We start from the raw sequence: 16,936 nt of genomic DNA, 5'->3' as shown, positions 1-16,936 counted from the left end.
AGGGATCCTGGGAGGGCAAAGGAAGCTCAGGACTCTGCTTCCTCCCGTTAGAACAACAGAAAGCAGACAAAAAAGCAAGGCATTAGAGCTTCCCTTCTAACATAAAAATACTTAGTTCTCTTTATACAAACTTTAGAATTCCAAATTACTAAAAATTTTGCATTTTTTTTCTGAAAACAACTCCCCCCAAAAAACTTTTAACAAAAGGATTTAAGTTCTCTGTTTCAAATAGAAGTTAACCTACTTGTAATATAATTGTTTCATTGGGTTCTGTAACTTAATGTATGATTGCTGTCATTTGCACGGAGTTTAGTAATCCTAGATAATAAGAGTTAAGTAAAGCCAGAAATTACATGGAAATCTTAGATGAAAAATCTAGTTATTTTTTGGATGACTCAAAGTTTTAAAATCACAAATACTTAAAATCTGTATATAAAGTCAAAACCTAACTTCAAATATGGAATTCAAAAACAAAAACTGGTAAAAAATACAGAATTCAAACTAAAATAATACTGGATTTTATAATCATCCTACAATTAAATTACACAAAGAGTCTATATTTTATTATTATTTTTGGGGGAGGGAGGTAATAAGAATTACTTATTTAATGGAGGTACTGGGGATTGAACCCAGGACCTCATGCATGCTAAGCTCTACCACTGAGCTATACCCTCCCCCAAAGTGTATTTTAAACTGCCAGTAAACAACAGGAAACTTTTTAAAAAAAAGTACTTAAAATGCCCAGAGCCAAAATTTATTATAATACAGAGCCACATTTTAATTTTGGCTTGGATGGAAATGTTCACAGGAAGATGGGATGTACTTCTGTCACATCCGAGTGTTTAATACAAACAGGATTCTGGAACCATGCAAAGGATAATACACAGCATAGCACTCTGTGATTAAAGGACTTGTGTTTCAGAAAGAAACAAATTTTTGTTCAATGTGCTCACTTGGCAACTTGTTTTTAAAAGTCAAATTGTAAGCCTTGATGTCAAAGACCTCTGCCTGGTGTCCCTTTGCTGGGCCACATTGTGACGCTCAGAGCTGAATACCCAAGAAAAAAGTATATCCTAATTACTGTCTAATGTTTGGGACTGTGGATGTTCCTGATTTGCTTGTTACTCCAGGCTCACCTAAAAGAAAATAAACTTGCAAAAAAAAAAAAAACAACCCCCAAAACAACAAAACCAAAAACAAAGGCTTGCCAAAATAACTTCATAAAAAATCAGTCTGTGGGGCTGAAGATATACTCCAGAAATATTCCTGTAAGAGAGAGACTTTTTAGGTAATCCTTACGTGGGAGTTAGGATAAAGATGATTTGATCAAATAACATCACATATGTGGGACCAATCTTGGGGTAATAAGAGATGGTAAAGATTTTATAATAAAATCAGTTCTGCTTCTCAAAACATCCACGCCACAAACTTGATACATGAAAAGGCAAATCAGTGAATACGGGTAAAGTTCAGACAGAAGGAGCAAAGAGAACAGGTGTTTTCTCACAAAAAGTCCATCTAATGCCTTTAACAACATAAGTGGGAATGTCTCTACAAGTTCACGGCTGGGGAAATGATCCAGCACATCATTAATAACTGGCAGTTTCCACGATGAGAATGTGTACATGTACGACCAGCATCTGGACGTGAAGGGCTCATTTTTATTCTGAACCTCCTTGTCTATGTGTAAATGTAGAATGACAGTGTATCTCAACATACTTGTAGAAACCGCTGCAAATAAGAAGCACAAAACTGGGTAAGCCCTATTGTAATTCTACATCGAATCGGTAAGGCTGGCAGAACCCAGCTGCTGGTTCTTTATTTTCCCTATAGTTTTCAAGCTGCTATTTAGAAAGTGAAATTTATTCCTTTTCTAATACTCTCATACTTCTCAGACTGGCCCTTTAACTCTAAGTGACTTAGGTTTGGTTCCTCCCACGGGCTGTGACGTGACAGTTAAGCCATGTGCAAGATGTGCAGAATTGGTTTGTTTCCATCTGATTGGAAGATTCTGTTTGCATGGATGGTGATGGTGATAATCTAAGAAATGTCAAAGTCTGAAAACTTGAGACGTTTGCCAAATCCTGGAGTTTCTGGTTTAGTGCTTGTCTGGTAAACATCATAATTTTTATTGTTTTAATAATGATACATCTGTAGCAGGTTGGCTTAAATTCAAGCCACACACTACACGTGGAAGTCCTCTCTCCCCCCAACTCTTTCTGGAATCGAGTAAGAGCTGTCTGCTTAGAAGTTCCCGTATCTAACAGCACTGCTTCATGTGTGCTTGGGATAATCTAAGCTGAGCTCATTCCAGTGAAATTGAGAGATTATGCACCACCATAAACTAGACTGGCCTGAGGACTCTAATGCTGTCACCTGGGAGATGCTCACAGGAGTTACTGCATGTTATCTTCTCTTTCACCTGCCACTCCAACCAAATTCCAAAGGAATCAAACTTAACTCCACTGCCCAGAATAATCCCCATGGTTTACATGATAGGGGTCTTAACACTTTGCTCAGCCATCTGCAGACTGGCTAACAGTTTGGAACATTTTTTCAATAATAATAGCAACCATCATAACCCATACCTAGAACAGACAGGATTTTAGTGATTGTCAAGTCCAGGACTCTTCAAAGTCAGGTCTGTTGAAGTCTACCTCTGTGGGAGGGAAATCTTCATTTGAAGCGAGATTCTTGGCAAACATTAAGGCATGAGAACCAATGATTCAATGAAGCCCTTTAATTTTACAAATGAGGACAAAGTCAAATGACTTATCCCCAAACTTCCATTAATGCCAGAGTGGCGGCTGGGACTCAGATTTGCTAAGGCTCTTGTTTGGTGTCTTTCCCCTCCAAACCCCCTCTTATAAAACATCTCTGGGCCAGGAGGCAGATGGCCTTGCTTCTGCCCTGATGGGAAACTTTCCCCTGCACTTTGGGTTCTGAGACAAGCGTGTCTACCACTGGTTGGCAGAGGGAAATAATTCACTTCTATCTGGAGAAGGAATTTTACAGAGGGTTAAAGCATGAGTTGAGTTTAGGGCCTAAAAACCTTAACAGTCTCCCTTTAACTGATGATCTGCTAATGACAAAAAAGGAAGCACCTTTTAACTGACAGCTAAGAAAGATTCCCAGGACACACTGCTGTTATTTTTAACTCAGCCTGAAGAACCAGATGGAGGTGGTAATTAACAAAATTTGTTACAACATAAATATCACAAAAGAAATGCTGAAAACTGGTTTAAGGAAGCTTTTTTTTTTGGATGTGAGGGTATATGGGATGAATTTTCCTGAGCCTTTAGTCAGTAACAGGTAAAATGTCAGAGATGGTGGCAGTCACTTAATTGCTAGTGCCATTCACAATCCCTAAGAATTGACGAGGCGGCTTTTTGTAGCCCATTATCCAAGTGTCAACAAAGATTATTGCCAATATAGTAACACAAATGCCAATTGCAGGGCAGCTGTTCCCTTTCAAATGGGTTCCAGGGAGGTTACTTGTTACAAGGAATCTTCTTCTTGTGACCCTATGACTCCATTACCCCAGCTTTACTTTACGTAATGAAACCAGCCATGAGTTTTGAGAACTGTGTCGAACGATGAACAAAATGCATATTTGTATAAATCCCCAGGACTCTCTCTCTCTCTCTCAAGAACATGGGCTCTTTAAAGAGTCAGGTCAAATCCTCCAGAAATCAAGTGAGTCCAGTTACGTTTTCTTTTCCTTGCTCGGTTTCCCTGCTGAGTAGCATGCTTGCTGGCAGCATGCTAAGGCTGTCATTTGTAAGAGTGGTCCGCTCAGCTATAATTACTAATTTGATGTCACACTGGAATTGCAGCGCAGCTGTGAAAAGATCGACCACCAGGGAGATTCGCATTTCAGTCTCATTTAGAGGGAGCTACACTGCTGGAGCCGTGAATGGAAGATGCCCTTCCATTAATAAAGGAAAGAATTAAAGAAAACAAGTCATAGCAGCTGTCAGAACTTGACAATGGTTTAAAAAAAAAACAACAAAACACTGTTCTTTAAAAAAAAAAATTCAAGACATCTGTACACGCATGTTCTGATACTTGCTGCCGTGAAAGTGATTCCGTGATTGTTGCAACAGAACTTATTTCCTTCAGTTCCATCTTCATTATTATGCTAATGCAAATCACACTTATTACATGTCAAGCTCAAATCAGAGGGATGGGACTTGTATGCACCTATATCAGGAAATATTTGAAATGACAGTTTTAAAACTTGTCATCAACAAGTGAAAAGTGTGGGACATTAAAACAGCTATAATGACTCAAATGAAAGAAACTAAGAATTCAGATTGCTAATTAAGCCACATCAATGGAGATTCTCTGTGAGAATTGTTCTTTGCAATTTTGTAATCACTTTTTAGAGAGAATATGGGTAGCACAATGACGGCAAAGAGAATAATCTTGCAAACCATGTGGTTTCATTTGTAAGAGGCTAAAGTGTAGAAAATAAGTATTTTCAGCCTTCTCCAAATATTTCTAACCAAAGGTAACAGGGATTGTTTTGATAACATTTGCGGTTTTGTTTGTGAAGAACAGCATGCTTTTTGGAAGAGTCAAAAATATTAATTGATCATGGAAAGAAAACCTGAAAATTGTCAGGACAAGAAAAGCAAAAGAAATTTTTAGAACTTAAAAACCCAAGGTTTTTAAGAGTTCAGCTCCATTAATACATTTCATTTATTTTTAAGTGTTACAGTTTAGTGAATGTTACCTTGGTTGCTGCTAGACTGTAAACAAACTGCCACATCAGAGACACATGATGTCCTGTTGTCAAGGCAGGCACAGTCTCCATCAATTACCAGTGTTAGTTACTTTCACTCCCACATCTTCAAGCTACTTCCTTGAGACCCTTCCCAGTGAGCACCTGTAATCTAGGAGGACAGGTCGATGGTCTTTTGGAGCTGCTCCTTTTGGAAGAAGAGCTATCAGGAACCCCAAGCCCAGAAAAAAAGTAGATAGCATTGAATTCCTCCTTGGGGCTACTGTGTGGACAATTTTAATGTTTACACAGTGGGAGACACTAGTGACACAGACTGTATTTACAGAAATACCTAATTCCTCAAATGGAGAAAATGTGAATTGGTTTGCCAACATCTTATGGGGCTGAACAGTTTTTTTTTTTCCACTTTGAAATCAAGATTCAATGAACTGCCTTAGTTCATATGTAACTCCAAAAAACACAGTTTTTGTCAGTGAAACATTGTAGTGAAATGTTGCCTTGTTCATCTTCATGATTCATGGAATTAATATGAATTTTTTTTTTTAAAAAAAAGAAGTCCCATTCAGGAGGTAGTACCACATCATGGTTAGAAATGTGAGCTGTGGGCTGGACCCCTGGCTGTGTCGTGCCATGACTGTGGGTCCTTGGGCCTGTCTGTCAAGTAACTTCATTTACTCGAAGTAATAATAGCGCCTGCCTCAAAGGTGGCTGTCAGGGTTATGTGACCAAGTGTGTGTGAAATTTAAAACAGATCTGGCATACAGTTGACGTTAAACAAATGCCAGTTATTACTCACCTTTCTACAATCCCAATACATCAAGATTAATAATTTAAAAAACCCGGACTAAGGTAAGGTTTTGCTTCTGCCACGGACTGTGTGATGCAGCTTGGGAATAGGAGCTTCTGGGTCTCAAATCTGTCCCACATGAGGTGGGGAAACTGGACTCTGACCTGCTAAGGTCCCTCCCATCTCTGACTTCTCTAAGTCCACCTCCAAGGGAAATGTTCTGAGGAACAATGTGCCCACATTCAATATACGATAAAAGCATCCTAGCAGCATCCTTAGAAAAGTGGGTTTCTGCCAGACATATTCTGTCACTTCATGTCTTTTCATAGTAACCTACACCAACACAGGGCTAAACATTCTTGGAGAGGCGAGGAGTGGAACTGTGGTGAGAGCCGGGGGATTCCTGGAAAGTGTGTGGTCCTACAGGCAGAGCAGTGGAGGGACAGACAGTAATGATGTTCTGCTTCTGATGGTGAAATATTACAGCTACACCAAACACTGGCTTCCCACCACACGTGTCCTTGTTTCATGACTTAGGATTCTGCTGTAATCACCCTGTTGGCTGTAACTGTCTTTCTTGGCATTGGTTACTGTCAGAGCAGACTGAGAGCCCTTGGGGATGAAACTTGAAGAAATCGAAATGAACAGAAGTGGGGAAAAGGCTGCTAGCAGCAGGCTCAAGGGACTTGGGAACAAAGGGAGAACAGAGCCACCAGCGTGGAGAAGCGCATGGTACCCCCATGGCTCTGACTCTGGGGCTGGCTGCTTTTGACGATGCTGAAGTGGCTTCTTTTGATGCTGCTGTGGGGCTCTTTAAACAGCCCAGATACTTCCTCTGAGAAAATCCCAGTAATAATAAGCCTCTGAGTTTCTCATGGATGAAAACAATACCTACTTGAGTCTCTGGCACCTGGAAGAAATGTTTACAGAGCAACGTGGAAGTTGACAGTCCATCGTTTCTGCTGCTCTTGACCAGATCTGGTGCCTTCAGAGTGATTCACGTGGCAGTTGGAAGTGTGAAAGTATATTCAGTGGTGCACAGTAAAAATACAAACTGCCAAAGGAAGAGCCACCATTTCCTTTCTCTGCCTCACTTCTTAACCCGCTACCAGGCTTCTGCTCTACCTGCATCACTGACAAGGTCACCAGTGATTTTTCTGTTGATGAATCCAACAGATACTTCTCAGTGTTCATCCCACCTGCCCTGGAAGAGGCCCTTGATTCTGGGAAAGTCCTCTTCCTCTGGTTTCTGGGATGCCCCTGGAGTGCAAGTTTCTTAAGAGCAGGGCACCATGCACTGAGACGTTTCTCACGTCTGGCAAGATGCTTGCTCTTAATAGATGCTCGGTCAGTATCTGAACAAATGAGCCAGGCTTTCCTGGCTTGTCGCCTATCTCTGTGGCTGATCCTTTGCAGGACTCCGTTCCTTTAGCCGCTTCTTCCATGACGACGCTCTCCTGGGCCGCCGCCAGACACGCTTCTCTCCAACTGATGCGCCCGGCCTGGGTGACCTCATCCACGCGTCCCCGTCTCTCCTGATCATCCTTCCCCGGAGGTTTCCCAAGCCCTTTCCTTCTGGCTGAAGCCCTCTCTGCAGCCTCTCATGCCTGTTGGACATTTCTACTCTGATGCTGCACTGAGCTTTCAAACTACTCCACCCGCTCTGCTCCCTCTGTCATTGTCCAAGCTGGAAATTTGGGAGTCATCCTTCACCCTACCCCGCCCTCCCTCCACACACACCACACTCCGTCTTTGAGTTCTGTGGATCCTTCTGCCCAAATCTCTCTGTATCCCCTCCAGCACCTCAGGTCAGGCCACCATCTACTCTGGGTTATTTCGACAGCCTCTCCAAATGGTCCTGCTTACCTCTGTGGCCTCATCTCACCCTCTAACTAGAGCACCAGGCGCTCCCCCTCGGCACTCTTGCACACACAGCTCTTTCTCACCTCTTTCTCTAGCTGTCTCCTGCTTAGCCTTCAGGTTTGTAAACATCACCTCTTCCAGGAAGACCACCAGGCCAGATTTAGGTGCCCTTGCTACCTGCTCCCTAGCAAGGCGCTTATCACATGATACTGTCATCTCCTATTTAATGTCTGTATCACTTTGCTGATGTGTCTATGTGGTTCATTATTTTAGCCCTTGAAGCGAGGACAGTAACCAAAGAGACATCCACAAACACTTCTGGATGAGTAAGTAAAAGGAGATTTCCAAATCTATAAAATTCAAACCCAAACTGATATCATCCTAAAAGAATTTAAAAACAAAAACCTTGAGCCCAGCTCTCAAATGGTTTGGTCAAGAAAAGGCACTTCCCAAAGTGACAAGGAGGAACAGCTGAGAGTGTAGAGGTGCCTTTCACATGAGCAGATTCCAGGTGGGGGCAGTTTAGGGTTACATACAGAAAGCTGCTTCCCAAATTCTTAAACGGACTGCAGTGGAATCTGCCTATAGTCTTTCATAATCAACAGACTGGTTCAAATACTACCTACTAGCCAGTGACTCAGAAAAAGGTAAGAAGTCTCCTTGTCCCTAAGTCTTTACACGGAAAAGACTCGAATCAGGTCTTAACATTTTTTTTGGTCAGGAGTTTGAAACTCCTTTAAGCCAACATTTTATAGGTGCATTTGAAGCTCAACATCGTCATTTTTACAGGTGAGAAAATTGGGGCTCAAAGAGGCAAAGAAACTGACTCAAGGTCACACCCAGCTTGTTAGTCCTAAGGGGTTAGGACCCAGGTGCGGAGCTGCACCTGCTGGTCTGGGTCATCACGACCGCAGCGGTGGCTGTGTTTTCAAGACCACGTTGGTGTGAAATGTTGCACCCGCACTGCAAACTGCTAACTCCTGCGTGATCCAACAGGGCAGCAAGCCTGAGGAGGAGAACTGGCGGAGGGCGTCCCTCAGTTGCGGGGCAGCAGAGGGGGACCGGGAAGGATGGCGGTGGAGGAGGACTAGAAGAAGGGAAACCAGAGGCGCTGAGCAAGCTCACCCCAGACTGAGGTGAGACACACCAGGCACTTACCTTTTCTTTGTCACTGGCTTCTCTAGCCACGGTAGAGCCCTGAAACAGAAAGAAGGAATGAAAACGTGCACACGCGGGGCGCTGGTCTCACATGGCTCGTCGGCAGACGTTTAGGGCAGGGTGCGGAAATAAAGTTTTGCTTTGGAGCCGCCCCCGGAGTCCGCGCTGTCCCCTCCCTGAGGGCGCGGCGCCCTCTGCAGGTGTTTCTGTCCACCCTTCCCCAACCCGTCCCTCGCTGTGCCACCTGTGCTGCCTTCTCCCTGCTTCTTGTCCTCCTGCTGGAAATAGAAAACCTGAGTCACATGACCGGCAACTTACTAAACGTGGGGTCAAACCACGCTCTCCTTACACCAGCTGCCAGAAAGGGTTGGCCTGCGGGTCTTCAATGTCAAGTGGGCCATCAGCTGGCCGCAGTGACCCGGAAGCATTGAAGGCCTCCTTCCCACATCGTGTCTTCTAGGTGGGGCCCTAGCCCCGACGGCCCTTCTCCCAGGGTTTAGGGTTAGATGAATGTGCCTTCCTCACCATGAGAACCACCCACTGGGTACTTTCTGTCCCCCTTCCCTTCGGAGGGCCCTTCAAACACACATTTACTTGTACCCTTTTTGTGCCAGAATCTAGGCTGAGCACAGAGGTATAAAGTGGGAGAAAACACAGTTCTTGGTCTCAGAATTTCTACTCTACTGCACTCGTTCTCAAAACTCTGCCCTCAGCTCTGGCGGTGTCCAAAATGACTGAGTCCACCTCAGATGCTGGGGGGGGGGGGGCCTGGGGTGGCGTCCCGGAAGAGACACAGTCCTTTGTGGAAGATCTTAGTGCGAAAGAAAGACTGGGAAACAAACAGCCAGTGAGTTCCCAACTTTGTTCATACAACAATGAGTGTTTGTTCCTGGTGCTCCCTGGTGACCATCACAGTGTCCCACACAGCAGCACCCAGCGGTCACTGATAAATGATCAGGGAAGGAACAGCCCGGTCTGCTGCCCCTCCTGGGGCCCTCTAGTGCTGGACCATAGGACAGTGGAGCAATCTGTCTACTTGACCACCATTTTTTTTTAATTGAAGTATAGTTGATTTACAGTATTGTGTTAGTTTCTGGTGTACAGCATAGTCATTCAGTTATATGTACATACTTTTTTTTAATTGAAGTATAGTCAGTTACAATGTTGTGTCAATTTCTAGTGTATAGCAAAGGAAATTTAACCAACTTTTTAGTGTGTGTGTGTTTTCTCCCTACAATATAATTTACTCTGCTTCTGATTCTCAGTGAAACCTCTCTATGTAAATGCAGATCATCAGCCTGGAAAAACCTCATCCAGATTTAAATTTGTTCAGAATTTTAAAAATTAAAACACTGTTAGAAAGGTAATTCAGTCAAGGCCAAGCGTTTGAGCCATGAAACGATGCCAGACATCCAGGCTCCCCCACAACCAAAAGTACTGGCAAGAAAAGAGTTTGTTTATTCTGCAGGCTGAAAAGGGAGATGAAATTGTGAAGGCCAAGGTTCATTTTAAATTTAACTTTACAAGGTTAGTTTTAATTTAACTATAACATCCGATCTACAAGCATAACTTACATCAGGATGTTCACTAGATGCCTGCTTGAACGAGACACCATCGTAAGCATTTTAGGAGGATTAAAAAAAAAGTGTGTAGGACACACAAAAAATTGCCTTTCAGGGATTTACTCGCATAGAATGGATGAGATAACCACCATTCACTCGCCACCACCCACAGGCTGGGTGAGACTCTGGATGTGCCCACACAGATCTCACTCAGTCCTCACAACAACCAGCAAGGTAGATAAAATAATGTGTTTGTTCTACAGCTGAAGAAACTGAGGCCCATAAAGGTCCAGCACCTCACACACAGGTGCCAGGCAGTAACATGGGACCTGTGGCTTCAGAAGTCATCTGGCTTCTTATGTGGGTGAGTCAGACCACGGGCCAGGCCTACACCGTCCTCAGCAGCAGAAGCTAAGCAGGTGCTTCATGAGCAAGATGGGTCCAGAGAGCACTGTGGGGGGCTGGGGTTTCCAGGGAAAAAAAGAGCTTCGACTGGGAGGCAGCACAGAGCAAGGCCGTACTGGGGAAGCTGGTGTGGTTTATCTGAACTCTGGATGCTTCCCCTCCCACAGACTTGCATTTCTCAAGGTGTAGTTCAGCACTCAGGGGCCCCAAGACCCTTTCAGGGGGTCTGTAAACACAAAACTCTTTATAATAACACTATTTGCCTTTTTCACTGTCTTGTTAAAAACAAAAGGTGGGCAAAAAACTGTTGGCAGTTTAGCACAAATCCAGCTGTGGCACAAAATGGTACAAGTAGTTTGCCATCAAATACATGAATGTCCTCACCAAAGCAGTGACATTGCTTTATTACATCTTGGTGCACATCTTTTCCATATTCTGTGTGGGAAGTATGCATAAAGCATTCTATTTAAAGCAGGTATGTTTAAAAACAGCCATTTTTGTGATGTTTGAGTTATGAGCTGGGCTAGCCACTTTTTTCACAAAACATTTTTACATGAATGAACAACTGGGAATCTGCTTATTCAGATCTGGGCATCAGGCAGGTATTCGGTCAAAGAGGAGCAGAGCTGCTGGTGTGGCTGAGCGCTGTGACTTTCCAGCAAACAGCCGGCAGGCCCTGGACAGGCCAGTGGTAAAATGTGAGCTTTCAAGTACAAATGAAAAATTCTTAAAACTTGTACCCACCACCCTGAGCTTGACAGCTTCTCAGTATGTAAAGACTTTTCTGATACTGGTGGTGATAGTAGCGTGGCTTCGTGATTAATGAAATGTGTTAGCATTTGGAAGAGCATGACCTCAGTGATGCCATCATTCCAAATGACAACAGCCTGATGTATTCAGACCAGGGCATGCAGACAGACCGGTGGATTTTAAAAAGTTCACTAATGTGACTTCAGATTCCACACTGAAATTCCGCTTTGAGAAGTCACCACTGGTCAGGTTTAGGTGTAACGTCAAAGAAAAATATCCACAAATTTCTGAAAAAGTTATTTAAAAAAATCCATCCTCCCCAAATACACAGCATATTTGTGTAAGGTCTGATTTTCTTTATACATTTCAATCAAATAACACGGCAACAGACTGACAGCAGAACCAGCCTGGACACTACAAGTATCTCATACTAAGCCAGACATTAAAGAGATATGCAGAGCTGTAAAACAGTGCCACCTGTCCCACTCAAGGTTTTGATTTGGAAGGTAGTGATTTTTCATAAAAATATGCTAACATGTCATGGTTTTACTAAGTTTTTATCAATTTCTCAATTTCTAACATTGTAAACATCAGTAGACATATACTATGCAAGCAAAAGCTTTTTTTGGGGGGGGGGTCCTCTTTTAAGGATGTGAAGGAGTCAGATCAAAAAACTTGAGCCACTGACCGAGACCAAAAGTTGGCAGAGTTTTTCTGAACAGGGTCAGAGGATAAGTGTTTCAGGCTTTGTGGCTCAGAGCGGTCTCTGTAACTACTCAACTAGGCCTTCATTTTGCAACCACGCACACTACAGAAACCATGGGCACTGGCGGTATTCCACTAACGCTATTTGCAGAAATGGCCATGTTGGATCTGCCATGCTGGCAGGTCATAGTTTGCCAGCTCCCAACCTGGACATTCTCTAGGGCACTGATCCCAGAAGTCAGATCACCTCACTCCCCCTTGGAAGTTCCAGTGGTCACCTCTCACTCCAGGTCTTTGAAACAGCCTGCCTCCGGGCCCCACCCTTCCTGTCTTTACTTCTGTCCATGGCACTGTCACTGCCCAATACATGATGTACTTAGCACTTACCATCTGTCGCCTCTCTTTACCCACCAGAACGTCAGCTCATTGAGTGCAAGTTCTGTTTTGTTGATCACCCTATTCCCAGCACCTAAAGCAGTGCCTGGCACACTGACGTTCAGTTCATACTAGACATGAACTCTCACAGGTACAAGTGATCCCTGCTTAACACAAAGGAGTGCACTGCTGGTTGCCTGGTGGCTTAAGCCCTGAGTGCCTCCCAAGTGTTCACGATCAATTACAACATTTACAACATGGACAAACAAGCTCAATTACCTAATAAAAATCAAGCCCACCTTGTTGTATTGCATTACATATATATGCTGCATCTTCTTTTTCCATTCATCTATTGATGTGCACTTAGGGTGCTTCCATATCTTGGCAATTATAAATAATGTTGCCATTAACAGCGGGGTATATATATCTTTTGGAATTCTTACCTCATCATTGGCTTTATTCCTTTGATAACTATGTAAGTTTAAAAAGCTAAAGCTCTAAATGTTCTTAGAAACAATGAACAGTACATATATGTAAACTTAAAAAAATGTGCAGTATATTGTGTATATGTATTTACATGCAATACACTGTATATGTGAAAACTGTAACAATGCTACCTAATAAGATTGAAAATGAAAAAAAATCTCACCTTTAAGTCATATTTCCTATATACAGATAAACGGTGGCTGAACACATTTCTTGTAACAATCACATATATTTCAACTCCATCAACATTAAGCCGGTACATGCCCAGGAATTGGGGAAGAAGGGTGATCCCATGACATTCCACTATATACTGCATCAGAGAGAAAGAAAAAAGGGAAAAAAAAGATCTAGTTAAAATGTGTTCGATCAGATGCAAAATATAACTCTTCTGCCTGTGGTGTTTATAAAAAGTGATAAAAGACTTATACAACTATTAATGCCCTATTTATAGAAAATGACCAAATTTGTGCTGCTGAAGACCAGTTATGGGTCTACCGTGCACACACAGATAAGAAAATTCAACTTTATCTGTAGAGATACTCTTTTCCTAACATTCTGAACTGATCTGTAAAGTCAGAAACTGTATATAATGGCGTAAGGTGACTGGACAAGTGACTGGTCCTTTCTGTAATTCCTTTAAAGTAAAACCACATTCCACCTGGGGTCCATCTTCCTCAGAAGGCCTGATGATGATTTTTATGAGGTTGAGGCAGCATCCCTTGGCCTCTAAGATTATCCCCTTTAATAGTGTTAAAGTTGAGATTAAAGAGGAAACTGGCAAAAGCTTGGTGTTAGAAGCTGGGAGAGTCGGGCTCTAGTCCTGGTTTTCTTGCCTCTCAATGAGACGCAAATGTCTCGAGCTACGCTGCCCACCACAGCAGCGGTGTAAAGCAGGGCTCGCTCGTGCTCTACAGAAAGCTGGAGATTCTTTGGCCCCATATTGGTTTCCATCAAGTCCACTGGACAAGCCCTAGCAATGACCCCACTTCCAATGAGAGTTGCAAAAACACAACATGAATTTATTAGTCTTTAATGACCATACTCTAAAAGGCCACAAGATGGAGACACTTCTCAAAAGATGATCTCTATAAACTGGGTCCCACTGCACTTTCCAAAGGAAAGTTAGGTTTTCCTAAAATGGCTTAAAGACTTAAGATATGATAAACCTCCTAGAAGAAAACATAGGTAAAACATTCTTTTCCATAAATCTTAGTAATGTTCTCCGAGGGCAGTCTATCCAGGAAATAGAAATAAAAGCAAAAATTAACAAATGGGACCTAATTACACTAAAAGCTTTAGCAAAGGAAACCATAAGCAAAACAAAATGACAACCTACAGAATGGGAGAAAATATCTGCAAATGATGCGAAGGATAGAGATTTAATTTCCAGAATATATTAGCAGCTCATACAACTTAATAAGAAAAAAACAAATAACCCAATCCAAAAGTGAGCAAAGACCTAAACAAGCAATTCTCCAATGAACAGGCACATGAAAAAATGCTCAGAATCACTAGTTATCAGAGAAATGCAAATCAAAACTACAATAAGGTATCACCTTACACCAGTCAGAATGGCCATCATTCAAAAGTCAAAGAACAATAAATGCTGGAGAGGGTGTGGAGAAAAGTGAACCTTCCTACACTGCTGGTAGGAATGCAGTTTGTTGCAGCCACTATGGAAAACAGCATGGAGAGTTCTCAAAAAGCTAAAAATAGACTTACCATATGATCCAGAAATCCTACTCCTGGGCATATATCCAGAGGGAACCTTAAAAAGATACATGCACCCCAATGTTCACAGCAGCACTGTATACAATAGCTAAGACATGGAAACAACCTAAATGTCCATCGACAGATGACTGGATAAAGAAGTTGTGGTATATTTATAGAATGGAATACTACTCAGCCATAAAAAGAATAAAATAATGCTATTTGCAGCAACATGGATGGACCTAGAGATCATCATTCTAAGTGAAGTAAGCCAGAAAGAGAAAGAAAAATACCACTTGATAACACTTATATGTGGAACCTAAAAGAAAAAAAAACATGAACTCATCTACAAAACAGAAACAGATTCGCTTACTTATGCTTACCGGGGGAAAGGGAGTGGGAAGGGATAAATTGGGGAGTTTGAGATTTGTAAATGTTAGCCACTATATATAAAAATAGATTAAAGTTTCTTCTGTACAGCACAGAGAACTATATTCAATATCCTGTAATAACACTTAGTGAAAAAGAATATGAGAACAAATACATGTATGTATATGTATGACTGAGACACTGTGCTGTACACCAGAAATTGACACACTGTAATTGACTGTTCTTCAATTAAAAAAATAAAAATATAAGGGGTGGAAAGAAGAGTTCAAAAAAATTCTTTTATGTCCATGACATGTGTGTGAAATCTCTAGGATGTCATCATGCATGTCAGCATGAACAGTATTCCAAAATTGTAAAACCTGTACCCATTGGGCCTCTTTACAGAGATGTCTGAAAGAATGGTCACCATGGTAATGGTGAAATTTAGGGTAACTGCTTTCTTCCTTTTTTAAAAAAGAAATTATACTGCTTGAATTTTTGTTTTACAATGAGCATTTTATAAAAATAAGTAATCAGAATGCCCTTTCAAACTAGTGGTAAACACAGTCAACTCTGATAATACTAAACCATCTTAAGAATTTTTTTTAAAGTCTTTAGTTTTTATCATTAAAGAAAAGATTAACAGTGTCAGTACAGGAGTTTAGTATTTGCCACCCAGAGTTTTGGCAGATTTTAAAAATGCTCCTGTCCTTTTTAAAAGCCTTACCATAATTGAGTTATGTATTTCAATTTCATGGATTTTTCTGAGTAGGGTTTCACCCCCAACCTGTTCTTAATTTGAAATCAGACCACAAGAACCTTTTCTGTTTCTCTCCTTTCAAAAATTAGTAAATTATGCATGTATATGTATGACTGAACTCTATTATGCTGTACACCAGAAATTGACACAACATTGTAAACTGACTATATTTCAACTTAAACAATTAGTAAATTAATGTAGGTTTTGCTAATACAAAACAGGCGGTAAAGAGCTCTTAGCTGAAAAGATTTCTACGGTCTGACGTAAAGAAATAAAAAGAGTGGTTGTCTTGTGCTTCTGAAGAGAGACAGCTGGATAAAACTTAGAAGCACGGAGGCTACGGGGTCTAGCCGTGTAAGCTCTGCAGAAAGAACATAGGTTCGTGAGCCAAAAAGAGATGCAGATGTGCCCTGGCACCTCCACCCGCTCGCTGTGGGGTCCTGAGCAAGTCACTAAAGCACTTGTCATTTTAGTTCCACTTGCTGGAAAGTGAGCACCGTGATTCCTACCAAGAAGATTATTGTGAGGATTCCAGGAACAGTGTGTCAGAATACTTCCCACCATGCCCGTGTCTGGCCCGTGCTTTCTCCTACTGCAGAGGACAATGATCATAGTCATTTTATTCAAAACGTTGATAAGAAATTTTAATGTTATGCCTCTCTGCTTTGTGCTCCCAACTGACCCCAGACATGATCTGTGGTCTGTTTGGAGGGAGGTTCTGCACAGGTGATTCTGGGACCGACAGGACATGTCTCCTGCCCTGTAGGAGCCCATGGGTTTCTGTCTGACCATCCATCTCCCTCCCCTTCATGCTGTTCTGCTCAGATTATGCTTATCACGGTCTCTCTTTTAAAAGTCCTCATGGTAAGAGATGTCTTTGATCAAAATCTGTCCAGAGCCACAGAGTGCCACGGGACAGAGTAGACACTAACCACTATTCACGTGGATGAACATGTCAAAGAAACCTGAATACTATACAGGAAATCGCTGACAAGCTTTTTTCCCCCAGGGAAAAACACACAGATCACATTCTACACCGCCTCTATCTTTAAGGTTAAATACATTACTACATATTAAAAATACATTAAATTTGATCCACTTCATCAAGTTTCTACATGCACTCATTCTCAAAGGGAAGGCTCACCTATAAGGCTTTTTCATGAACACCTTGAAAAATACATATTTCATAAACTTAAAACTCCTGAGTTTATAAATATGTCCAAAACCACAACCCTAAAAAGCCTGTCCTGTTAGATCCC

The 16,936-nt window shown here is 41.9% G+C and overlaps 1 protein-coding gene across 2 annotated transcripts in view; it reads right to left on the bottom strand.

The window, feature by feature from the left end:
* Positions 1 to 16,936, bottom strand: part of PIP4K2A (phosphatidylinositol-5-phosphate 4-kinase type 2 alpha) — a 158,934-nt gene that overhangs the window by 20,976 nt on the left and 121,022 nt on the right. For both annotated transcript variants that reach the window (XM_074358486.1, XM_074358485.1), the window contains 2 exons: positions 13,002 to 13,148; positions 8,556 to 8,594 (listed from right to left, as the gene is read on the bottom strand). In XM_074358486.1, coding sequence (XP_074214587.1) covers positions 8,556 to 8,594; positions 13,002 to 13,148 — 186 coding nt within the window. The remainder of the gene's footprint in view (positions 1 to 8,555; positions 8,595 to 13,001; positions 13,149 to 16,936) is intronic.

This window comes from Camelus bactrianus, chromosome 35 (genome assembly GCF_048773025.1).
Source record: "Camelus bactrianus isolate YW-2024 breed Bactrian camel chromosome 35, ASM4877302v1, whole genome shotgun sequence".
Taxonomy (NCBI): domain Eukaryota; kingdom Metazoa; phylum Chordata; class Mammalia; order Artiodactyla; family Camelidae; genus Camelus; species Camelus bactrianus.
This window is presented reverse-complemented; position numbering and strand designations above follow the sequence as displayed.